The sequence below is a fragment of the Leucopleurus acutus genome (genome assembly GCF_964270905.1).
Source record: "Leucopleurus acutus genome assembly, chromosome: X".
NCBI classification, from domain to species: Eukaryota; Metazoa; Chordata; class Mammalia; order Artiodactyla; family Delphinidae; genus Leucopleurus; species Leucopleurus acutus.
This window is the reverse complement of record NC_139148.1, coordinates 93,912,917-93,940,734: the sequence shown is the minus strand read 5'-3', so window position 1 is coordinate 93,940,734 and position 27,818 is coordinate 93,912,917. Positions and strand designations below refer to the sequence as shown.

Below are 27,818 nucleotides of genomic sequence, written 5' to 3'. Positions count from 1 at the left end.
GAATCAACAGTTAAAAAAAAAACAGACTGTTTAACTTTGTTTAATCCAGTATTTTCTGGACTTAAATGACTACAGAACCCTTTATTAAAAGCAAAATTATTAATTCCTGGAGAATAGTATTCTGTAGAATTCAGGTTGGGGAATGCTGATCTAGATAAGTGTTTGCAAACTTTTTCTGTAAAGTTCCATAAATAGATTAGGCTTTTAGGTCTCTGCTGCAATTACAGGCATGCCTTGGAGATATTGTGGGTTTAGTTCCAGACCACTGCAATAAAGCGAATATTGCAATAAAGCAAGTCACACAAACTTTTTGGTTTCCTAGTGCATATAAAAGTTACACTTACACTAACTGTACTGTAGTCTATTAGGTGTGCAATAGCATTTTATCTAAAAAACAATGTACACACCTTAATTAAAAAGTTCTTTAGTGCAAAAAAATGCTAATCATCATCTGGCAACACAGGGTTGCCACGAATCTTCAATTTGTAAAGAACCATAATATCTGTGAAGTACAATAAAATGAAGCGCAATAAAACAAGGTATACCTTTACTCAACTCTGCCATATTAGCGTGAAAGCAGCCCTAGACAATATGTAAATGAATGGGCATGGGTGGTTCCAGTAAAAGTTTATTTACAAAAACAGGCAGCTGGCTGGATTTGGCTCACTAGCTGTAATTTGTTGACCTCAACCTAGATCATTCCAGAAGCAGACTGGTCTATTGTCTCCATAAAGTCCTGTATATCTGGTGCTTGACTACCATCATCAGAGGTCCTCCTAGTATTTGAATATCTATTCTAAATGATATAAAAGTCCTATTTGTTATGACAGTTTGGGACTTCATGAATATTACCAAAAAACCCATTGATTGTTGCTCAGTGAATATGGGGGGAAAAATGGGAGAGGAGTGGGGATGAGTGGGGTTCATGGGAGACACTATTCCCAAAACAGAAAAAGAGTAAATCAGAAAAGACATCTACCTGTAAGCTCCTTCCATGAAAATGAAGCCAGAGAACTTGAAGCAGCTGTGGGAGGAAGAGCTGGGGTTAAGAGTATCGCAAATACACCTTTGTACCAAAACATGAAATACACAGAAATTTAGTCACACTATTACAGCCATTCATGCTGTTCCCCAAACAGAAATAAAACAAAGCAAGCAAGTCACCTCACATCTATTCTAACTTACCAAAAAGGTATTTCATAGCTAATGTCCAACATAAAGTAAACCTAAGAAATTCCCGCACAAATATATTTAGGGTGTAAACATTTATATTTATATGATAAATAAGGAAAATTTTAGGCATGAATTTAAAGGGGCATTCATTATTTTAAGTGACTGTTTCTGGTATTTTTTTTCCTATAGGTTTTTAGTACTTGCACACCTTTATAGGCAAGAGTGAGACATAGTTGGGAGCTGTGACTAGGTGGATGGGAGGAAGCAGAGTATGGAGAGACAGATATTAGAATGTCACAGAAATGGGCACCAAGTGAGTGGTCTGTTGAAGATAACCAGTTTCTATTCCCCATAACTAAACATTCCTTGGAGTTCAGGAATCAGCCACATGGGGAAGGACTCCAGAAATCTTCACTCTTTACTCTTTTGTGCTGTTTCCTATGAAAATCTGTGGTTACAGTAAAGGAAGAGACTTAAGAGTCTTTTAGGATTATAGATGCTTTGGGGACTATGGAAAACATTATAAACACCAGATGCCTCTTCACAAAAATTGTGGAGAGATTATTAATGGGTAAATTCTGTATCCATGTAATACCTTAATATACATATACCTATACACATACAACACAATTTTAAAGATTCAGAAAAATCCCACAGTCCATGAGGAGAAGTAGGGGAAAGAGAATGAACAAGATTACCTAGATTACACCCTTTTTTACCTCATTCAGTTACTCACCTTTCTGTTCAGACAATAAGCTCCAGGTGCAAGCAGGTTCCATATCTTTTCGTTTCTTTTGACTGTTCATCCTGGCAAATCAAGAAGACTGTAACCCAAAACAGAAATGATGACTTTAATGCCTGGTGGAAGCCCAGAGTAAAAAAGTAACTCAAGAAAGACTACTCAAAGCATCACAGAGCTGGGGAAGAGAGAAGGCCTAGTAACCAAGTAGAGAGCTAGTGTGGGACTAGGAGATCACAGGAAGATAGACCAAAATCAACAGTCTTCAGCTTGAAGAGAAAAAAAAACTAAAGAGTATAGAATATCCACAGACTTTTGAAGAGTACAAATACGGGAAATGTCAAATTGAGCTCTAAAATGCGTTATTAAGGGAAGGATAGGATTTAGGCAGTATACCTCTAATGTTTGTGGCCAAGATAAGAAAGAATGACTGTGTCCTTCTACAACACAGTCAATTTGGTACCACTGGTAAAGGGAGAATTCTAAGACCACAGATTAGAATACTGTGGTATAAGAGAAACAGTTTAGAGAGTCAGGAGATCCAAGCCCTAGTTCCATTTCTATAACTATCTACCTATGGACCTTGAGTAAGATTCTTCTACTTTCTGAATCTGTTTTATTATTTTCAAAATGGTGGAGAGAATGTTAGCCCAGGTTTCTTTCCAGGTTGAACATTGTAAGATCAGTGGTCCTAAGTCCCAGTTGCACATTAGAATTACCTTCACACCACCTTCCAGAATTTGTTTTCTTTGTTGCAATATTACTTATCAATTTCTAACACACTTGATTATTTTCTTATGAGTTAGGTTTATTATTCACTTTCAGTATTTCCCCTTAAATTGAATTATTGGCCCCAATTCTCAGCCCTTGCCATGAACTTGGCAGGTCCACACCAAAGAAGTGGAACTTATTTTCCCACCTCTTATCTTTTTTTTCCCACCTCTTATCTTTGAGCTCAGCTTTGAAACTTGCTCTGGGTAATGGAGTGTACACAGATGTGACTCAAGTAGGGCCCTGATATGTGCTTGCACAGTTGTACATGCTCCCTCTTGTGATTCTGCCACTGGCATGAGATGAGCCATGAGAGAAACAAGCCCCAGGTAGTCCACTCATCCAAGGATGAGAAATACATGCAGTAGAGCCACCCCAGTTTACTCATAGTCCTGCAGCAAGAAAAACAGTCACCCCAGCCCGAATCAGAGTTGCCCAACAGAACCCTGCCTAATCAGCTGAGTCCCAGCTGGCCTCCAGATCGGTGAGAATAAGTGCTTAATAAATTCTTAACTTTTCATGCCACTGAGATTTCGTGCTTGTTGTTATGTATTGTTGTGGCAATAGCTAACTAATACATCTTGCTAGAGAGTAAATGCCTAGAAAGTGTTTGACATAGAGAAGACATTCATTAAATGTTCATTGAATAAACTGAATAAATGAATAAAATCTTAAAAATAATACAGTGCCTAGTCTGCATTCCTGATTAATTAAATCAAAATCTTTGATGATGAGGTTTGGCATCGACTTTTTCTTAAGTTCCCAAGGTGATTCAAATACACAGCCAGGGAAAAGAGCCACTGTTCTAAGAATTAGTTTTTTTGATAGAGTGTATTGGTGAAACACACAGGCTTTGGAATCAAACAGATGTGTTCAGGCCCTGACTCTACCACTTACTAACTATGTGACAACCACGGAATTAACATCTCTAAGCCTCAGATTCCTCAACTATTAGATAGGGATAACAACAGTTTATAACAACAGTTGATCACAACCTTTCTTAAAAAGTTATTATGAGGATTAAATGAAGTATGCATATGAAGTATTCAGTACACTACATGGTACATAGTAAGGGCTCAATAATCCTAAACTATAGCTAATGTTGGCATTGCTGTATCATTTGATAGAGAGTAAAAATGTCTAAACTCAGATAGACCTTACTTAAATTCCATTTCCACTGCATCCTAGCCAGATGACTTCGAGTAAAGTTACTTAAACTCCTGAGACTACAGTAACCCATCTGTAAAATATGGTGATAATAATAACTATTGCATTATTTTGTTGTGAGGATTAAATAAGATGACACACATAAAACTCTTAGCAGAGGACCAAGTGCAATATAAATAATGTTAGAGAAAAATAAGTTGGCATTTATTATAACTGACAGAAAGAAGTTACATTCTATTAAAATCTCCACATAACAACTTCTTATGAGACAGAGTGCTCCCAGCACAGTGTCATATTCCCACATCCTGGGTTCTTTTCCCAGTCACTAGGAATAGCATGTCCTCTAAAAAGTAGAAAAAAAAATTCTCTAGTTACAAATTACTCCGGTAAGCACTCCTGCCCTCAGGTAATGGAGCTGGAGGGGTACATGGTCACTGACTCTCTTCCTAGGCAATCTCTACAATGCCTATGATTTCAATCATTCCTTACAACTCCTAATTGTCTATCCCAGTCTAGCCCTCTTCTCTCAGATCCAGATTTATTTATCTAAAGGCTTACTCAATATCTCCACTTAGATGCTGACACCTCTCTTTTTCTTACCTCTGTTGGTAACTACTGTTTGGTTTGTCCACCATTCTTTCACTGATCTTGGTTTTGATAAGATATCCCATATCTCTCAATGGAATAATCAGATTCTCTGTGCATGAATTTTAAAACCTGAGTGGGGACTATAGAGACTGAGGTTCTGATACCCAAATGCCCCAAGCTTCCTTAGTTCCTGACCTCCCTGAAACCTTGTTTTTGAGCACTTCATGTAGTTTCATGTAACTCCAGTATCCTTCCAAAAATCTCTATTTTTGCTCAAGTTAAGTTATACAGAATCAATTTCTATTGCCTGCAACTAAAGAACTCTGACATAGAAATTATACCAGAAACACTAACAACAAGCTATCAGAAAGAGAAGTTAAGAAAACAATCCCATTCACAGTTGCATCAAAAAGAATAAAATACCTGGGAATAAGTCTACCTAAGGAGCTAAAAGATGTGTACTCAGAAAACTATAAGACACTGATGAAACTGAAGATGACACAAAGAGATGGAAAGATATACTGCACTCATGGATTGGAAAAATTAATATTGTTAAAATGACCATATTACCCAAGGCAATCTACAGATTCACTGCAATCCCTATCAAAATACCAATGGCATTTTTCACAGAACAAATATTCTAAAATTTGTGTGGCAATACAAAAGATCCCAATTAGCTAAAATAATCTTGAGAAAGGAAAACAAAATAAAGTATCATGCTACCTGATCTCAAACTATACTACAAAGCTACAGTAATCAAAACAGTATGGTACTGGCATAAAAACAGACACAGATCAATGGAATACAATAGACAGCCCAGAAATGAACCCACCTTTATATGGGCAATTAATCTACACAAAGGAGGAAAAAATAAACAATGGGGAAAACACAGCCTCTTCAATAAATGGTGTTGGGAAAACTGGACAACTACATTCAAAAGAATCAAACTGGACTACTTTCTCACACCATATACAAAAATAAACTCAAAATAGATTGAAGACTTAAATGTAAGACCTGAAACCATAAAACTTCTAGAAGAAAACATAGGCAGTACACTCTTTGATATCAGTCTTAGCAATATATTTTTGGATATGTCTCCTTAGGCAAAAGAAACAAGAGCAAGAATCAAATGGGACTACATCAAACTAAAATGCTTTTACACAGTGAAGGAAACTATCAACAAAATGAAAAGGCCACCTGCTGAATGGGAGACAATATTTGCAAATGATACATCCTATAGGGGGTTAATATCCAAAATATACAAAGAACTCATAAAACTCAACATCAAAAAAACAAACAACCCAATTAAAAAATGGGCAGAGGAACTGAATAGCCCCTTTTTTCCAAAGAAGACATACAGATGGCCAACAAGAATATGAAAAGATGCTCAATATCATTAACCATCAAGAAAATGCAAATGAAAACCACAATGAGATATCACCTCACACCTGTCAGAATGGCTATTATCAAAAAGACAGTAACAAGGGCTTCCCTGGTGGCGCAGTGGTTGAGAGTCCACCTGCCGATGCAGGGGACACGGGTTCGTGCCCCGGTCTGGGAAGATCCCACATGCCACGGAGCGGCTGGGCCCGTGAGCCATGGTCGCTGAACCTGCACGTCCGGAGCCTGTGCTCCACAACGGGAGAGGCCACAGCAGTGGGAGGCCCACATACCGCAAAAAAAAGACAGTAACAAGTGTTGGTAAGGATATGGAGAAAAGGGAACCCTTGTGCACTGTTGATGAGAATGTAAATTGGTGCAGCCACTACGGAAAACAGTATGGAGATCCCTCAAAAAATTAAAAATAGAACTACCATAAAATCCAGCAATTCCACTTATGGGTATTTATCTGAAGAAAATGAAAACATTAATTAGAAAATACATAAACAACCCTATGTTCATCACAGCACTAGTTTTTTTAAATTTTTATTAGAGTACAATTGATTAACAATGTTGTGTTAGTTTCAGGTGTACAGCAAAGTGAATCAGTTATACATATACATATATCCACTCTTTTTTTTTTTATTTTTTCCAGTTTTTTATTTTTTTAATTTTTTTAACATCTTTACTGGAGTATAATTGCTTTACAATGGTGTGTTAGCTTCTGCTTTATAACTAAGTGAATCAGCTATACATATACATATATCCCCATATCTCCTCCCTCTTACATCTCCCTCCCATCTTCCTTATCCCACTCCTCTAGGTATCCACTCGTTTTTAGACTCTTTTTCCATATAGGCCATTACAGAGTATTGAGTAGAGTTCCCTGTGCTATATAGTAGGTCCGTATTAGTTATCTATTTTATATATAGTAGTGTATATATGTCAATCCCAATCTTCCAATTTATCCCTCCCCCACACCTTACCCCCTGGTAATCATAAGTTTGTTTTCTACATCTGTAACTCTATTTCTGTTTTGCAGATAAGTTCATTTGTACCCTTTTTTTAGATTCCACATATAAGTGATATCATATGATATTTGTCTTTCTCTGACTTACTTCACTCAGTATGACAATCCCTAGGTCCATCCATGTTGCTGCAAATGGCATTATTTTGTTCTTTTTTATGTCTGAGTAATATTCCATTGCATATATGTACCACATCTTCTTTATCCACTCCTCTGTTGATGGACATTTAGGTTGCTTACATGTCCTAGCTATTGTAAACAGTGCTGTAATGAACACTGGGGTGCATGTATCTTTTCAATTCATGGTTTTCTCCAGATATATGCCCAGGAGTGGGATTGCTGGATCATATGGTAGCTCTGTTTTTAGTTTTTTAAGGAACCTCCATACTGTTCTCCATAGTGGCTGTACCAGTTTACATTCCCACAAACAGTGTAGGATGGTTCCCTTTTCTCCACACCCTCTCCAGCATTTATTGTTTGTAGATTTTTTGATGATGGCCATTCTGACCAGTGTGAGGTGATATCTCATTGTAGTTTTGATTTGCATTTCTCTAATAATTAGTGATGTTGAGTATCTTTCCATGTGCTTTTTAGCCATCTGTATATCTTCTTTGGAGATATGTCTATGTAGATCGTCCACCCATTTTTTGACTGGGTTGTTTTTTTGATATTGCATTGCAGCATTATTTCTAATAGCCAAGATATGGAAGGAACCTAAGTTTCCATTGATAGATAAATATATATATATATATATATATATATATATATATATATATATATAAAATGGAACATTACTCAGCCATGAAATCTTGCCATTTGCAACAACATGGATGGACCTAGAGTGTATTATACTAAGCAAAATAAGTCAGACAGATAAAGACAAATACCACATAATCTCACTTATATGTGTAATCTAAAAAACAAAATGAATTAACAAGCATAATTAAACAGAAACAGAGTCATAGATATAGAGAAGAAACAGGTAGTAACAAGATTGGAGGAGACTGGGGGAGGAGAGAAATAAGTGAGGGAGATCAAGAGGTACAAACTTTCAGTTACAAAGTAAATGAGTCACAGTGTGGGGAATATACTCAATAATTATGTAATATCTTTGTATGGTAACAGATGACAACTAGACTTACGATGACATTTTGAAATGTATAGAAATATTGCATCACTATGTTGTGTACCAGAAACTAACATAGTGTTGTAGGTTAATTATACTTCCAAAACAAACAAAGAAACAAACTCCTAGAAAAAGAAATCAGATTTGTGACCACCAGAGGTGTGTGTGGGGGGGAATTAGGTGAAGGTAGTCAAAAGGTACAAACTTCCAGTTATAAGATAAATATAGTACTATGGATTTAATATACAGCATGATGAAGATAATTAACACTGCTGTATAAAAGCTGTTAGGAGAGTAAATCCTAAGAGTTCTCATCACCAGGAAAAAATATTTTTTCTATTTCTTTAATGTTGTACCTATATGAGACAACATAATGATTTCATGATGTATGTAAGTCATATCACTATGCTGTACATCTTAAACTTACACAGTGCTGTATGTCAATTATATCTCGAAAAAACTAGAAAAAAAAAGAAATTGAAAAGAAAAAGAAATTATACCAGAGAGCTAGTTACAGTCAACAGACCTTTAGGGAACTATGGGGGTATTTTATAACTGGTTATTAGACCCAGTTAGAGTAAAAGGCTGTGAGATGGCCCAAATTCCACGATGGGAAAGTAGTATCCATTGTACTAGGAGTTCCACTAGAATATATGGAATCATTAAGCAAAGTACCAAAAGGTGCCCTCTTCAAGAAGAGAAATCAAAGTAAGTAATTGAGTCTCCTCCAAGCAGCTGAATTACAAAATGGTAAAATGGTGCTTCTTCCTCTGGGCTAGGGGAACACCAAGCTAGGGAACACAGGTTAGAGAGCAGGGTATGGGCTAATTTCACTCCCCCTTCACACCCTTGGCTGTGTGCCTTTTCAGTCAACAAACTGTACAACTTTTCATGGTGACTCGACATGGTATGCATGCTGCCAAAAACAGGAGAAAGAAATGCTACAAATCTCACCTCCAGGCCTAAAATGAGACTCTGGATTTTTTTATTGAGATATGATTCACATATCATAAAATTCACCCTTTTAAAGTGTACAACTCATTGCTTTGTAGTATATTCACAAAGTTTTGCAACCATCACCACTATCCAATTCCAGAACATTTTCATCACCCCAAGACAAAATGCTGTACTCATTAAGCAGACACTCCACATTCTCCCCCCACCCCAGCCCCTGGCAACCACAATTCTACTTTATGTCTCTAAGGATTTGCCTATTCTGGACATTTCATATAAATGGAATCATACAATACGTGTCCTTTTGTGTCTGGCTTCTTTTCTTACCATAATGTTTTCAAGATTCATCCATGTTGTAGCATGTATCAGTTCTTCATTCCCTTTTATAACTGAATAAGAATCTATTTCACATCCACTGGAATGGCTGTAATTTAAAATATGAAAAATGGCAAGAATGTGGAAAAATCAGAACACTCATACATTGCCAGTGGGAATATAAAATGGTGCAGTCACTATGGAAAAGTTCAGCAGCTCCTCAATAAGTTAAACACAGGATTACCATGTGACCCAGCAATTTTACTCCTAGGTATATACCCAAAACAATTGAAAACAGGTATTTAAACAAAAATTTGTACAAAAATAGTCACAGCATCACTATACTAAATAGCAAAAAAGGTGGGAACAACCCCAATGTCCACCAACTGATGAACTGAATAAACAAAATGTGGTATACTTACAGTGGAGTACTATCCAGCCATAAAAAGGAACAAGGTACTGAAGCGTGCTATAACATGGATGAGCCTTGAAAACATTATGCTACATGAAGGAAGCCAGACACGAAATTCCATTTATATGAAATGTACGTAACAGACAAATCCATAGAGAAAGAAAGTAGATTAGTGGTTGCCAGGGGTTCGGGGAAAAGGGGAAGTGGTAGTGACTGCTAATGGTTATGGGATTCTGTTTGAGGTGTTAGAAACATTCTGGAATTAAATAGTGGTGATGGTTACACAGCATTGTGAATATACTGAAAATAACTAAATTGTATACTTTAAAAGGATGGGTATTATGGTATGTGAATAAAATCAATCAGATCAATTTAATAAAAACTATAAACTAAACTTGTGGTAATCATTTTGCAATATATACATGTATCAAGTCATTATGTCGTACACCTAAAACCAAAACAGTGTTATATGTTAATTATAACTCAATTAAAAAATAGAAAAAATCAACTGTAAAAGTAGGAAAAAATCAATGAAAAATGCAATTATAGAAGAAAATGAGAAAGTGGAAACAACCCAAATGTCCATCAGTGGATGAATGGATAAACAAAATGTGGTCTAGACATACAACACATTATTCAGCCTTTAAAGGGAAGAAAATTCTGAAACATGCTACATGGATTAAATTTGAAAACATTACGCAAAGTGAAATAAGCCAGGCACAAAATAAAAAATATTATAGGATTCTAATTATATGAAGTACATAGAATAGTCAAATTCATAGAGTCAGAAACTATAACAGTGGTTACCAGGGTCTGGGGGCAGAGGGTAATGGGGAGTTATTGTTTAATGGGTACAGAGTTTCACTTTGGGAAGATGAAAAAATGTTGGAGGTGGCTAGTGGTGATGCTTGGATAACAATGTAAAGTACTTAATGCCACTGAATTGTACACATAAAAGTGACTAAAGTGAGCTCTACCCACCAGCAGTCCCTCCCATCAGGAAACTTGCACAAGCCTCTTAAATAGCCTCATCCACCAGAGGGCAGACAGCAGAAGCAAGAAGAACTACAATCCTGCAGCCTGTGGAACAAAAACCACATTCACAGATAGACAAGATGAAAAGGCAGAGGGCTATGTACCAGATGAAGGAACAAGATAAAACCCCAGAAAAACAACTAAATGAAGTGGAGATAGGCAACCTCCAGAAAAAGAATTCAGAATAACGATAGTGAAGATGATCCAGGACCTTGGAAAAAGAATGGAGGCAAAGATCGAGAAAATGCAAGAAATGTTTAACAAAGACTTAGAAGAATTAAAGGACAAACAGAGATGAACAATACAATAACTGAAATGAAAACTACACTAGAAGGAATCAATAGCAGAATAACTGAGGCAGAAGAACGGATAAGTAACCTGGAACACAGAATGGTGGAATTCACTGCTGCAGAACAGAATAAAGAAAAAACAATAAAAAGAAATGAAGACAGCCTAAGAGACCTCTGGGACAACATTAAACGCAACAACATTCGCATTATAGAGGTCCCAGAAGGAGAAGAGAGAGAGAAAGAACCTGAGAAAATATTTGAAGAGGTTAGAGTAGAAAAATTCCCTAACATGGGAAAGGAAATAGCCACCCAAGCCCAGGAAGCACAGAGAGTCCCATACAGAATAAACCCAAGGAGAAACACACCGAGACACAAAGTAATCAAATTGGCAAAAATTAAAGACAAAGAAAAATTATTGTAAGCAGCAAGGGAAAAATGACAAATAACATACAAGGGAACTCCCATAAGGTTAACCAGCTGATTTCTCAGCAGAAACTCTACAAGCCAGAAGGGAGTGGCATGATATACCTAAAATGCTGAAAGGGAAGAACCCACAACCAAGATTACTCTACCCAGCAAGGATCTCATTCAGGTTTGATGGCGAAATTAAAACCTTTACAGACAAGCAAAAGCTGAGAGAGTTCAGCACCACCAAACCAGCTTTACAACAACTGCTAAAGGAACTTCTCTAGGAAAGAAACACAAGAGAAGGAAAAGACCTACAATAACGAACCCAAAACAATTAAGAAAATGGGAATAGGAACATACATATCGATAATTTCCTTAAATGTAAATGGACTAAATGCTCGCACCAAAAGACACAGACTGGCTGAATGGATACAAAAACAAGACCCATATATATGCTGTCTACAAGAGACGCACTTCAGACCTAAGGACACATACAGACTGAAAGTGAGGGGATGGAAAAAGATATTCCATGCAAATGGAAATCAAAAGAAAGTTGGAGTAGCAATACTCGTATCAGATAAAATAGACTTTAAAATAAAGAATGTTACAAGAGACAAGGAAGGACACTACATAATGATCAAGGGATCAATCCAAGAAGAAGATATAACAATTGTAAATATTTATGCACCCAACATAGGAGCACCTCAATACATAAGGCAAATACTAACAGCCATAAGAGGGGAAATCGACAGTAACACATTCATAGTAGGGGACTTTAACACCCCACTTTCACCAATGGACAGATCATCCCGAAAGAAAATAAATAAGGAAACACAAGCTTTAAATGATACATTAAATAAGATGGACTTAATTGATATTTATAGGACATTCCATCCAAAAACAACAGAATACACATTTTTCTCAAGTGCTCATGGAACATTCTCCAGGATAGATCATATCTTGGGTCACAAATCAAGCCTTGGTAAATATAAGAAAATTGAAATTGTATCAAGTATCTTTTCCGACCACAACATTATGAGACTAGATATCAATTACAGGAAAAGATCTGTAAAAACTACAAACACATGGAGGCTAAACAATACACTACTTAATAACGAAGTGATCACTGAAGAAATCAAAGAATACCTAGAAACAAATGACAATGGAGACACGATGACCCAAAATCTATAGGATGCAGCAAAAGCAGTTCTAAGAGGGAAGTTTATAGCAATACAATCCTACCTTAAGAAAGAGGAAACATCTTGAATAAACAACCTAACCTTGCACCTAAAGCAATTAGAGAAAGAAGAACAAAAAAACCCCAAAGTTAGCAGAAGGAAAGAAATCATAAAGATCAGATCAGAAATAAATGAAAAAGAAATGAAGGAAACTATAGCAAAGATCAATAAAACTAAAAGCTGGTTCTTTGAGAAGATAAACAAAATAGATAAACCATTATCCAGACTCATCAAGAAAAGAAGGGAGAAGACTCAAATCAATAGAATTAGAAATGAAAAAGGAAAAGTAAGAACTGACACTGCAGAAATACAAAAGATCATGAGAGATTACTACAAGCAACTCTAAGCCAATAAAATGGACAACCTGGAAGAAATGGACAAATTCTTAGAAATGCTCAACCTGCCAAGACTGAATCAGGAAGAAATAGAAAATATGAACAGACCAATCACAAGCACTGAAATTGAAACTGTGATTAAAACTCTTCTAACAAACAAAAGCCCAGGACCAGATGGCTTCACAGGCGAATTCTATCAAACATTTAGAGAAGAGCTAACACCCATCCTTCTCAAACTCTTCCAAAATATAGCAGAGGGAGGAACACTCCCAAACTCCTTCTACGAGGCCACCATCACCTTGATACCAAAACCAGACAAGGATGTCACAAAGAAAGAAAACTACAGGCCAATATCACTGATGAACATAGATGCAAAAGTTCTCAACAAAATACTAGCAAACAGAATCCAACAGCACATTAAACGGATCATACACCATGATCAAGTGGGGTTTATTCCAGGAATGCAAGGATTCTTCAATATACGCAAATCAATCAACGTGATACACCATATTAACAAATTGAAGGAGAAGTGCCATATGGTCATCTCAATAGATGCAGAGAAAGCTTTTGACAAAATTCAACACCCATTTATGATAAAAAACCTGCAGAAAGTAGGCACAGAGGGAATTTTCCTCAACATAATAAAGGCCATATATGACAAACCCACAGCCAACATCGTCCTCAATGGTGAAAAACTGAAAGCATTTCCACTAAGATCAGGAACAAGACAAGGTGGCCCACTCTCACCACTCTTATTCAACATAGTTTTGGAAGTTTTAGCCACAGCAATCAGAGAAGAAAAGGAAATAAAAGGAATCCAAATCGGAAAAGAAGAAGTAAAGCTGTCACTGTTTGCAGATGACATAATACTATACATAGAGAATCCTAAAGATGCTAGCAGAAAACTACTAGAGCTAATCAATGAATTTGGTAAAGTAGCAAGATACAAAATTAATGCACAGGGCTTCCCTGGTGGTGCAGTGGTTGAGAGTCTGCCTGCCGATGCAGGGGACACGGGTTCGTGCCCCGGTCCGGGAAGATCCCACATGCCGTGGAGCAGCTAGGCCCGTGAGCCATGGCCGCTGGGCCCGCGCCTCTGGAGCCTGTGCTCCACCATGGGAGAGGCCACAGCAGTGAGAGGCCTGCGTACCGCAAAAAAAAAAAAAAAAAAAAAAAAAGTGTCATGTACCAAAATGTTCATTGCAGCTCTATTTACAATAGCCCGGAGATGGAAACAACCCAAGTGTCCATCATCGGATGAATGGATAAAGAAGATGTGGCACATATATACAATGGAATATTACTCAGCCATAAAAAGAAACGAAATTGAGCTATTTGTAATGAGGTGGATAGGCCTAGAGTCTGTCATACAGAGTGAAGTAAGTCAGAAAGAGAAAGACAAATACCGTATGCTAACACATATATATGGAATTTAAGAAAAAAATGTTATGAAGAACCTAGTGCTAAGACAGGAATAAAGACACAGACCTACAAGAGAATGGACTTGAGGATATGGGGAGGGGGAAGGGCAAGCTGTGACAAAGCGAGAGAGAGGCATGGACATATATACACTACCAAACGTAAGGTAGATAGCTAGTGGGAAGCAGCCGCATAGCACAGGGAGATCAGCTCGGTGCTTTGTGACCACCTAGAGGGGTGGGATAGGGAGGGTGGGAGGGAGAGAGACGCAAGAGGGAAGAGATATGGGAACATATGTATATGTATAACTGATTCACTTTGTTATAAAGCAGAAACTAACACACCATTGTAAAGCAATTATACTCCAATAAAGATGTAAAATAAATAAATAAAATAATATATAAAGAGCTCATGCAGCTCAATATTAAAGAAACAAACAACCCAATCCAAAAATGGGCAGAAGACCTAAATAGACATTTCTCCAAAGAAGATGTACAGATGGCCAAGAAGCACATGAAAAGCTGCTCAACATCACTAATTATTAGAGAAATGCAAATCAAAACTACAATGAGGTACCACCTCACACCAGTTAGAATGGGCATCATCAGAAAATCTAAAAACAACAAATGCTGGAGAGGGTGTGGAGAAAAGGGAACCCTCTCGCACTGTTGGTGGGAATGTAAAGTGGTACAGACACTACGGAGAACAGTATGGAGGTTCCTTTAAAAACTAAAAATAGAATTACCATATGTCCCAGCAATCCCACTACTGGGCATATACCCAGAGAAAACCATAATTCAAAAAGACACATGCACCCCAATGTTCATTGCAGCACTGTTTACAATAGCCAGGTCATGGAAGCAACCTAAATGCCCATCGACAGACGGATAAAGAAGATGTGGTACATATATACAATGGAATATTACTCAGCCATAAAAAGGAATGAAACTGAGTCATTTGTTGAGATGTGGATGGATCTAGAGACTGTCATACAGAGTGAAGTAAGTCAGGAAAAGAAAAACAAATATCATATATTAACACATATATGTGGAACCTAGAAAAATGGTACAGATGAACCAGTTCGCAGGGCAGAAATTGAGGCACAGATGTGGAGAACAAACGTATGGACACCAAGGTGGGAAAGTGGCGGGGTGGTGGTGGTGGTGGTGTGATGAATTGGGTGATTGGGATTGACATGTATACACCGATGTGTATACAATTGATGACTAATAAAAACCTGTTGTATAAAAATATAAATAAAATAAAATTTAAAAATTAAAAAAAGTGACTAAAGTGATAAATTTTATGTTATATATATTTTACTACAATAAAAAAAGAAAATGGGCAAAATATTTGAACAGACCTTTCACAAAGGAAGATATACAAATGGCCAATAGCACATGAAAAGATGGCTCAACATCATTAGTCACTAGGGAAATGTAAATAAAAACTGCAATGAGGTATCAGTTCACACTCACCAGAATGGTTAATATTAAAAAAACTGACACTACCAAATGCTACTAAGGATGTTGGTAGGAGAGTAAAATGGTACAAAGATATGGCAGTTTCACATAAAACAAAACATACCCCCTATGTTCAGCCATAAAAAACCATAAAATCTTGCCATTTATGACAACATGCATGGACCTTGAGGGCATTATTCTAATTGAAATAAGTCAGACAAAGAAAGACAAATACTACGTGATCTTGTTTATATATAGAATGTTAAAAAAAAAAAACCTCAAAGACACAGAGAACAGATTGGTGGTTGCCAGAGGCAGAGAGGGAGGGGGGTGGGGAGTGGGCAAAGTGGGTGAGGGGAGTCAAAAAGTACAAACTCCTAGTTATAAAATAGTTAAGTCATGGGAATCACGAGAATGTAATGTACCGCATGGTGACTATAGTTAGCAATACTGTATCACATATTTAAAAGTTACTAAGAGACTAAATATTTAAAGTTCTCATCACAAGAAAAAGAATTCTGTAACTTTGTATGGTGATGGATGTTAACTAAACTTATTGTGGTGATCATTTAACAATATATACAAATATCAAATATTTGTACACCTGAAACTAATATAACATTGTATGTCAATTATACCTCAATTAAAAAAATCAATAATTATCAAAATAGAAAGCAAACAATTAAACAACAGAGTAAATCAATAAAAGGAAATGATAGTTATCTGAAAAGAACAATAGAATGAACAAATTTTTAGCAAGTATGATTTCAAAAATAAAGCCATCATAAATTAACATAAAAAATGAAAGGGAACCAAACTACAGAAACAAGAGATTAAAAAATTATCCAAAAAGTACTATGTATAATTTTTATAGCAATAATTTAAAAACCCTAAGTGAAATGGATAATTCCCAAGAAAATAAACAACCAAAACTGGCCTAAGAAATAGAAAACTTAAATAGACCAATTAATCATAGAAGAATGTGAAATGATAATACTCTACCTCAAAAGTCACCAGCCCCAGAAAGTTTTGTGGGAGAGTTTGACCACACCATCTAGGAACAGATTAATCAAGCTTTACACAAAAATTTCCAAAGCAAAGTAAAAGAAGGGAAATGACACCATACAACTATAGGCTAGTATAATCTTGATACCAAAACTGACAAGTAAAGGGAAAGAAATTATAGGCCCATCTCACTTATGAACGTAGATATAAAAATGCATAACCTTAATACCATAATCAAGCACAGGAAAACTACAGGCCATTATTTTTCAAGGGGATGCTGATGGCATTTTTGGCGGAACAGTTCTTCATTTAGTATCCCTGATCCCTATCTACTAAATGCCAGCAGGACTTCCCACCACACACACACCAATAAACTGTGACAACCAAAAGCACCTCCAGGCATTTCCAAATGTCCCCTAGAGGGATGGTTAGCCCCAGGCTGAGGATCAGTACTATAGGCAATCTCACTTATGAACACAGAGATACAAAACTGCTAAATAAAAGATTAGTCCCTCAAATCCCAGAGTACATTAAAAAAGAAAAAAAACCACATCATTCCCTGACCTGATAGGTTAATATTAGGAATGCAGGGAAGTTTAACACTTACAGATCTGTCAGCGTGGAACAGGACACCAACTCCTTACTTGGAAAATTGGCAATTACAGGGAAAGAGTTAAGCGTTTATCCTGTCTTTCGTATAGGAACTGTATTTTAGACTTACCAAGTAGCCCTAGTAGAGGAGAGATAGTTCTTCTTACAGAGGTATGCTAGCTAATAAATTCAGAAAGAATAATAGAATTAGAAACTTATTATTTTGAAATCCTTAATGAACTAATTGACTCACATAATAGTTATCAAATGGATGGTAAAGCCACTAGGTGAAAGGATGATGGAGAACTTTACAATGACAGGATCAGACTAACACCACTTCAATCCAGTTTTAGTATCATTAATAGTGAGACAAGCAAACATTATGTAAAAGAAAGTACATAGTATCAACCACTAAACAGTCTTAACAAATAATAAGAACCTGAATCTAATCAAGCACTTAGATCCACCTTCCAGTCTACAGGAAATACAAGCAATACAGAAACAGATAAAACAGCACCTCAAGGAAGTAATCAGCCAAATCCAGAAAGTGGGAGAGTCTACAGAACAAATAGCAGGTTTCTTCAACAAACCAATGCCATGAAAATAAAAGGGAGGTGGTGTTGTTCTGTATTAGCTTTTTAAAAACTTAAAAGAAATCTAAGAGATATAACCTAATATAATGAGTTGTTGGTTGGGCCCTGATTGAAAGAAACCTCAACGGTAAAAATATTTTTTAGGACTTCCTTGGTGGTGCAGTGGTTAGGAATCTGCCTGCCAATGCAGGGGGCACGGGTTCGAGCCCTGGTCCCGGAAGATCCCACATGCTGTGGAGCAACTAAGCCCGTGCGCCACAACTACTGAGCCCACGTGCCACAATTACTGAAGCCCACGCGCCTAGAGCCCATGCTCCACAACAAGAAAAGCCATTGCAACAAGAGAAGCCCCCACAGTGCAACAAAGAGTAGCCTCGGCTCTTCCCAACTAGAGAAAGCCCGTGCGGCAACGAACACCCAACACAGCCAGCAATAAAATAAATAAATTTATTTTTTTTAAAGTCTAAAAAATAAAACCATTTTTTAGACAATTGGAAAAATCGGAAGATATGCCGGGTATTAGTATTATAATGGCATTATGATTATATGAGAAGATGTCATTTTTGCTACAATTTTTGGTGAGGCATACTGAAATATTTAGGAGTGAAATCATATGATGCTCATGATTAGCCTAAAACATCCCAGCACAAAAGAGGGGAGGGGAATAGCTGAAACAAGTATGGCAAAATGTTGATGGCTATTAAAGCTCAGTTATGGGGGTTTACTGTACTCTCTACTGTCATTTATGTTTGGAAATTATCATAATAGAAAGTTTTTAAAAAGCTATCAATGCATGGGCTTCCCTGGTGGCGCAGTGGTTGAGAGTCCGCCTGCCGATGCAGGGGACACAGGTTCGTGCCCCGGTCCAGGAAGATCCCACATGCCGCGGAGCGGCTAGGCCCATGAGCCATGGCCACTGAGCCTGCACGTCCGGAGCTTGTGCTCCGCAACGGGAGAGGCCACAACAGTGAGTGGCCCGCATACCGCAAAAAAAAAAAAAAAAAAAAAGGTATCAATGCAATTCAATGCATTAACAAGTTAAAGGGGAAAAACCTATATGTCCAACTTATAGGTGAAAAAGCAATTGATAAAATGTCATAGCCATTCTTGCTTTTAAAAAGCCTCAAAAGAGTAGGAATTAAAGGAAACTTACTTAACTTAATAAAGGGCAACTGCCAGAACCCACACTAAGAAGCATACTTGATGAAATTTTCGAAGCATTCCCATTAAAGGGAGGGATAAGTTAAGGATGTCTGATATCATTGTTACTATTCAGCCTTATACTGGAAGTCCTAGACAATGCATTCAGATAAGAAAAATACACGTGGTATACAGATTGAAGCCAGAGAGAAAACTATCAATATTTGCACATAATCTGTTTGCCAACCTAGAAAATCCAACAGACTCAATGAACAAACTATTAGAAAGAAGGAGAATTCAGTAAAGTTGTTGGGCACAATTTCAAACAAAAAACAAGTTATCTTATATACCCTTGATTACAAAATGAAAGAAAAAATCCTATTAATAGTAGCAACAAAAGCTATAAAGTATCTAGAAATAGCCCAAACAAGATATGTTCAACACATGTATGGAGAAAATGACACGTTATTAAAGGACTTAAAAATCTGAATAAATGGAGAGTCATACCACATATATTCATATAAAGGAAGAGTCATTAATGTAAAGGTGCCAATTCTCCCCAGTTAAATCCGGAAACTCAATGTGGGGCCAACAAAAATGCCAATAAGATTCTATTTGGGTATGATAATTTGATTCTAAAATCCATATTATAAAGTAAATATGCAAGAATAACACAAAATTGAAGAAAAAAGATGACTTTCCATGTCAGATATCAAACGTTATAAAACTATAGAAATTTAAAGTGTGGTATGAATGCAAGTATAAATAAATGGATCAGTAGAACCAAATAAAGAATTCTGAAACAAACCTAAATATGCATAAGAATCTAGTATTGATTAAAGGTAGCATTTAGAAGTGAGTAGAGAAAGGAAAGAGGGAGGCATGTAGAAGGATATACATTGCAGCACATTTTATATTAGCAAAAAACTTGGAAATAATCATGACAATGGGGAAATGGCTAAATGAATTATAGCATATCTGTTCTGTAGAATACTTCGAAACAGTGAAAAAGAACAAGTTAGATTTACATGTACTAACATGAAAAGTTCTCAGACATTATGTTGGGTGAAAAGTAGCAAGTAGCAGAACAATACATATAAGCATGATAAAATATATATATATATATTTAACATCTTTACTGGAGTATAAATAATTTACATTTTAAATAACACTAAATAATACTATATATATAAATTGTGTGTGTGTGTGTGTGTGTGTGTGTGTGAGAGAGAGAGAGCGAGAGAGGGAAAGAGAGAGAGAGAAAAGATCTGGAAGAAGCTAAGTCCAACAGTGAGTAGGGAGGGAGAGAATCAGGGAGGAAATCAATGACTAAAGAAGGTTTAAGCCTTCCCTGTAACATTCTAATCCTCTGAAAGAAAAATGTATTCGTGTGTCAATTGTGTAATTAAGTCAATAAATAAGAAATTTAAAAGCTGCATAATGATATGAATAAATTATATATGGTATAAGGACTTATTTATTCATATAAATGCATGGAAAGGCGATTGTAAGGATACTCACCAAACTGTTGACAATTAGTTTATTCTTTGTTTTGCTTTTTTTGGGGGGTGAGGGTGGAAGTAACAACTATAGAGGGAGCAGAAAAGGCAAGTTTCAAGATTTACTATCTCTACACCTGTGTACTGTTTCAATCTTTTACCATGAACATATACTTATATATTATTGAGTAATTAAAAAATAAAGACATGGAAAAAGTCAAAGGCACACTGTTAAGTGGAAAAAGCTAGTTGCTATATCTTATATATAATTCTATATATAGAATAATGTATACATCTATTGTATTATATGTGGGTACATATGTATTCTAATGCATAGAAAGAAAAATACAAATTGGACTTTCACAATTTATATACTTGTGTTGATTATTTTGTTCTAATGAGCATATAGTTGTGCATTACTTAAGAAATACTATGATAATCATATTGCAATATATAAACATAACAAACCATTATGTTTGCAATATATAAACATATCAAATCATTATGTTGTTATGTACATCTTAAACTGTACAATGTTATATATCAATTATATCTTAATGAATCTGAGGTGGGAGGAAGAAACATAGAAATACAGATAAATCTAGGACATCCCTGCTGGTGCAGTGGTTAAGAATCTGCCTGCCAATGCATGGGACACGGGTTCAAGCCCTGGTCCGGGAAGATCCCACATGCCGTGGAGCAACTAAGCCTGTTCGCCACAACTACTGAGCCTGCGTGCCACAATTACTGAAGCCCACATGCCTAGATCCCGTGCTCTGCAACGAGAAGCCACTGCAATGAGAAGCCCACGCACTGCAACAGAGTAGCCCCCGCTCGCCGCAACTAGAGAAAGCCTGTGTACAGCAAATAAAACCCAACACAACCAAAAATAAATAAATAAATTTATTTTTAAAAAAAGAAACAAAATACCTTGCACCTCAAGCAATTAGAGAAAGAAGAACAAAAAAACCCCAAAGTTAGCAGAAAGAAAGAAATCATAAAAATCAGATCAGAAATAAATGAAAAAGAAATGAAGGAAACTATAGCAAAGATCAATAAAACTAAAAGCTGGTTCTTTGAGAAGATAAACAAAATAGATAAACCATTAGCCAGACTCATCAAGAAAAAAAGGGAGAAGACTCAAATCAATAGAATTAGAAATGAAAAAGGAAAAGTAACAAGTGACCCTGCAGAAATACAAAGGATCATGAGAGATTACTACAAGCAACTCTATGCCAATAAAATGGACAATCTGGAAGAAATGGACAAATTCTTAGAAATGCACAACCTGCCAAGACTGAATCAGGAAGAAATAGAAAATATGAACAGACCAATCACAAGCACTGAAATTGAAACTGTGATTAAAACTCTTCCAACAAACAAAAGCCCAGGACCAGATGACTTCACAGGCGAATTCTATCAAACATTTAGAGAAGAGCTAACACCTATCCTTCTCAAACTCTTCCAAAATATAGCAGAGGGAGGAACACTCCCAAACTCCTTCTACGAGGCCACCATCACCTTGATACCAAAACCAGACAAGGATGTCACAAAGAAAGAAAACTACAGGCCAATATCACTGATGAACATAGATGCAAAAATCCTCACCAAAATACTAGCAAACCGAATTCAACAGCACATTAAAAGGATCATACACCATGATCAAGCAGGGTTTATTCCAGGAATGCAAGGATTCTTCAATATATGCAAATGTATCAACGTGATAAACCATATTGACAAGTTGAAGGAGAAAAACCATATGATCATCTCAATAGATGCAGAGAAAGCTTTTGACAAAATTCAACACCCATTTATGATAAAAACCCTGCAGAAAGTAGGCATAGAGGGAACTTTCCTCAACATAATAAAGGCCATATATGACAAGCCCACAGCCAACATCGTCCTCAATGGTGAAAAACTGAAAGCATTTCCACTAAGATCAGGAACAAGACAAGGATGTCCACTCTCACCACTCTTATTCAACATAGTTTTGGAAGTTTTAGCCACAGCAATCAGAGAAGAAAAGGAAATAAAAGGAATCCAAGTCGGAAAAGAAGAAGTAAAGCTGTCACTGTTTGCAGATGACATGATACTATATATAGAGAATCCTAAAGATGCTACCAGAAAACTACTAGAGCTAATCAATGAATTTGGTAAAGTAGCAGGATACAAAATTAATGCACAGAAATCTCTGGCATTCCTATACACTAATGGTGAAAAATCTGAAAGAGAAATTAAGGAAACACTCCCATTTTACGATTGCAACAAAAAGAATAAAATACCTAGGAATAAACCTACCTAAGGAGGTAAAAGACCTGTACTCAGAAAACTATAAGACACTGATGTAAGAAATCAAAGATGATACAAATAGATGGAGAGATATACCATGTTCTTGGATTGGAAGAATCAACATGGTGAAAATGACTCTACTACCCAAAGCAATCTATAGATTCAATGCAATCCCTATCAAACTACCAATGGCATTTTTCACAGAACTAGAACAAAAAATTTCACAATTTGTATGGAAACACAAAAGACCCCGAATAGCCAAAGCAATCTTGAGAACGAAAAACGGAGCTGGAGGAATCAGGCTCCCTAACTTCAGACTATACTACAAAAGCTACAGTAATCAAGACAGTATGGTACTGGCACAAAAACAGAAAGATAGATCAATGTAATAGGATAGAAAGCCCAGAGATAAACCCACACACATATGGACACCTTATCTTTGATAAAGGTGGCAGGAATGTACAGTGGAGAAAGGACAGCTTCTTCAATAAGTGGTGCTGGGAAAACTGGACAGGTACATGTAAAAGTATGAGATTAGATCACTCCCTAACACCATACACAAAAATAAGCTCAAAATGGATTAAAGGCCTAAATGTAAGGCCAGAAACTATCAAACTCTTAGAGGAAAACATAGGCAGAACACTCTATGGCATAAATCACAGCAAGATCCTTTTTGACCCACCTCCTAGAGAAATGGAAATAAAAACAAAAATAAACCAATGGGACCTAATGAAACTTCAAAGCCTTGGCACAGCAAAGGAAACCATAAACAAGACCAAAAGACAACCCTCAGAATGGGAGAAAATATTTGCAAATGAAGCAATTGACAAAGGATTAATTTCCAAAATTTACAAGCAGCTCATGCAGCTCAATAACAAAAAAACACACAACCCAATCCAAAAATGGGCAGAAGACCTAAATAGACATTTCTCCAAAGAAGATATACAGACTGCCAACAAACACATGAAAGAATGCTCAACATCATTAATCATTAGAGAAATGCAAATCAAAACTACAATGGGATATCATCTCACACCAGTCAGAATGGCCATCATCAAAAAATCTACAAACAATAAATGCTGGAGAGGGTGTGGAGAAAAGGGAACACTCTTGCACTGCTGGTGGGAATGTGAATTGGTACAGCCACTATGGAGAACAGTATGGAGTTTCCTTAAAAAACTACAAATAGAACTACCATATGACCCAGCAATCCCACTACTGGGCATATACCCTGAGAAAACCAAAATTCAAGAGTCATGTACCAAAATGTTCATTGCAGCTCTATTTACAATAGCCCGGAGATGGAAACAACCTACGTGCCCATCATCGGATGAATGGATAAAGAAGATGTGGCACATATATACAATGGAATATTACTCAGCCATAAAAAGAAACGAAATTGAGCTATTTGTAATGAGGTGGATAGACCTAGAGTCTGTCATACAGAGTGAAGTCAGTCAGAAAGAGAAAGACAAATACCGTATGCTAACACATATATATGGAATTTAAGGAAAAAAATGTCATGAATAACCTAGGGGTAAGACAGGAATAAAGACACAGACCTACTGGAGAACGGACTTGAGGATATGGGGAGGGGGAAGGGTGAGCTGTGACAGGGCGAGAGAGAGGTATGGAAATATATACACTAACAAAGTAAGGTAGATAGCTAGTGGGAAGCAGCCGCATGGCACAGGGATATCGGCTTGGTGCTTTGTGACCGCCTGGAGGGGTGGGTTAGGGAGGGTGGGAGGGAGGGAGACGCAAGAGGGAAGAGATATGGGAACATATGTATATGTATAACTGATTCACTTTGTTATAAAGCAGAAACTAACACACCATTGAAAAGCAATTATACCTCAATAAAGATGTTAAAAAAAAAAGAAACCAATACAGATAAATCATGTCATTCACCTAATCAAAACCCTTTGGTAGGAGTATTCCCAATGCTCCTAGGATAAAGCCCAAAATAATTAAGGGGCCCTGCCATCCAGTCTCAGCTCCCAATACTCTCCCCCTTGCTTAATGTGCTCTAGCCACAGGAGACACCTTTCAGTACTTCAAGTCCCTTGCACGTGTTCTAGCTTCAGGTCTCTGCACATGATGTTTGTTTCCTCTATGTGGAACACTTCCTCCATTCATCCCTCCTCTATCTCCTTCTACCCCAGCTGATCCTTCAGTTCTCATCACTTCTTTAGGAGAGTCTTCCCTGACATTGCAGACAGAGTCAGGTCCTCCTGTTATAAGTACTTATAGAACGCTTATTTTTCCTTCATAGCTCTTATCTCAATTTGCAGTTTTCTACTTATAGGTGGGATTATTAATGTCTGTTATCACTCCTACTAGACTGTAAGCTCCATGATAGCAGGACTCTTGTCTGTCTTGTTATAACCTGACATTTAGTAAGAGCGCAGTAAATATCTGTGAAATAAATGACTGCTCCCTGTTAATCAGGGTGGACCTTATCGGCCCTAGCTCCATTTTCCTCTCCATTCCAACCCACGTCATCAGATAAGTAACCTCAAAGGCTATGGATGACTCATCCAACACTCTAGCTTCATTGTCCCTTGACCTCCTCTACTTCTGCAACCTCTGACTACATGCCACTTCACGTGCCATTTCTAGCTATTAGTGCTAGTGCCCTAGACCACCCGATAAACATGGAGCTGCTCCACTTCAGAATTTCTGAACTCCACTAACCCAATCTCTGGCTACAACCTCTTACCCTTATTACTTCTTGGTTCTCAGAATACCCACTCCTCATTCTCATCAAGATCTCCCATCCTTTGACTTCTCCCATTCTTCAGCTCATTACCACTTTATTGCTTAACTCCCTATCCAGTCTAGTGGCCATGGTACATCAATTCAGACACTCTTGCTAGCAGCCTCACTGCTCTAATCCATTTTAATCTGCCATTTACTGAGCTACTATGAGTTACTATGGACCACTCTATATGCATTACTTCTGGAACTTCTCACAACACCTATATGAGGTAGAGACCACCATTACCCCCTTTTACAGATAAGGAAAAGGATTCTTAAAGAGGTGAAGTAACTTGTGCGAGGTCACACAGAAAGTGATGGAGCAGGGTGCAGTTGGGATCTGAAAGAGATCTGTCTGACACCAAGGTCTGTGCTCCGAACCAGCAGGTTACTCTGTAGCTCAGAGGGAATGATAACTCTGACTACAACACGGAAAATGAACGGGAGGGAAGCAGGCCAAGTGTGAAGGCTTGGCGACCAAGGCAGCAATCCAGGGGAGAGTTGATGGTGGACTAAGCCTTATCTCTCAGAACATCTCAAAAGATCCAAACTAAAAGCCCACTTACTTCAGGCGTGTGACTTTACAGGATGGATCTGGTGGGCTTTGGCTGAGGATGGCACAACTAGGTGTGCCTAGAAGAGACCAAAAAGAAAACCAGCAGTTTAATACATTCTTTCAGGATACAATTTCTACTTTAACTTATCTACTTACTTATTTATGTTTATACTTAAGGTATGATGACATTCATTAAATGCTTCCGTTTGCTGGGAATTTATTATAGTCTCATTTACACTTCCAACCACGCTGTGAGCTACTCTCCCATTTTACAAATGAGGAAAGTGAGGCGCAGAAAGATGAGGGAAATTGCTTCACATCCCACAGTTAGTTAACGATAAAGACGGAATCAGAACCCCAATCCGCTTCTTTCCTAGTCACTTACCCAGCCAACGGCCAACCTTAAAGCCGCACTCCCCACACTACACCCGGGCCATGGAGACGCTTGCGGGTGCGGGGATCCGAGGACGCGCTGCGCTCCGACCTGAGGACCTGAGCAAGAGCAGGGAACTGACCAGCACGTCTGAGGCCGGTGCCCAGACCTGGGCTGACCAGCCGGCCGGCTCACGGGACCCGGTTGCGAGGCCTGGCGCCCCGGCTGGACGGGGAAGGCCATGGGCCCCGGAGCGGCCGTACCCTGGGGAGCGACCCCGTTTCTTACACCCACTCTGAGGGCCCCACCTCCCAAAGGCACGGTGACACGGCCTGGAAGCCACCAAGCCCAGGACGGGCCCGCAGAGAAAGGAGGCAACAGCTCGGTCACCTGTTCCGTTCCCCCGTCGCAGAATCACAAGACCCAGTGGCGAATACCTAAGTCACCTATTTGGGTTTTTCTGCCCGACTTCAGCCACAGTCTGGGGTCTACGAATGGCCGTCCTTGGGCCCAGGAACCACCATGTGCTTTTGTTTGGTTTTTTGGTTTTGTTTTTTCTTTTTGAGGAGATGACCGATACTTTTCCTTAGAATTTCAAACGGGTCACGTCCACCCTCCACCCGCCCTTCAAAAAATTAAAAAGTTAAGAATGCTGACTCGGAGCTGTCAGCCGGAGACGCTCTGATATCTTTACCTCAATCCCGCAAGCTCGCGGTGTCAGTCCCCACCCCCGGCGTCCCTCAGCATTCCTTTCCGTTCTCTCCTCCCCCAGCCCCACGCACGCCTACACGCACGCACCCCACACGCACGGCCCCCCACACGCACGCACCTCCCAACAGACGCGCCGCACGCACGCGCCAAGGTCCTCCACACACCCACCCATAAATTGCTGCAACCAGGCGCGTTCTCCCGCGCCTCTCCGCGCAGACGCGTGTTCCCCAAGTCCCGCGCCTCGACCCCCACTCCACACGCGCATCCTCTAGAGCCTCTCCCATCTCCCCTTTCCAGGGCGGGCTTTCCTCAGGGGCTGGCGGCCCGGCCCTCCCCGCCCCCCAGCTTCGCGGGCAGCGAGGTCCCTCCCCGGCGCGCTGAGCTCACCCCGAACGAGCCTGCGGCAGGCCAGTCCAACTGGGCCGCCGCTTCCCTCCTCGCATCCCAGGAGACACCGGGCG

General features: G+C 38.3%; 1 protein-coding gene across 4 annotated transcripts in view; it reads right to left on the bottom strand.

Annotated features, from left to right (window-relative positions):
• LOC309977894 (NACHT, LRR and PYD domains-containing protein 12-like) overlaps positions 1-27,818 on the bottom strand; it is a 49,610-nt gene extending 21,792 nt beyond the window's left edge. The window contains exons 1-5 of one of the 4 annotated variants that reach the window (XM_082864256.1): positions 27,341-27,400; positions 26,659-26,765; positions 26,284-26,350; positions 1,910-1,997; positions 980-1,024 (exon numbers count right to left, since the gene is read on the bottom strand). In XM_082864256.1, the coding sequence (XP_082720382.1) occupies positions 980-1,024; positions 1,910-1,979 (115 nt within the window). In that variant the 5' untranslated portion in view covers positions 1,980-1,997; positions 26,284-26,350; positions 26,659-26,765; positions 27,341-27,400. Of the gene's footprint in view, positions 1-979; positions 1,025-1,909; positions 1,998-26,283; positions 26,351-26,658; positions 26,766-27,340; positions 27,401-27,744 lie in introns of those variants that run through there. The other 3 variants (XM_082864257.1, XM_082864258.1, XM_082864259.1) reach the window with 3 other exon arrangements.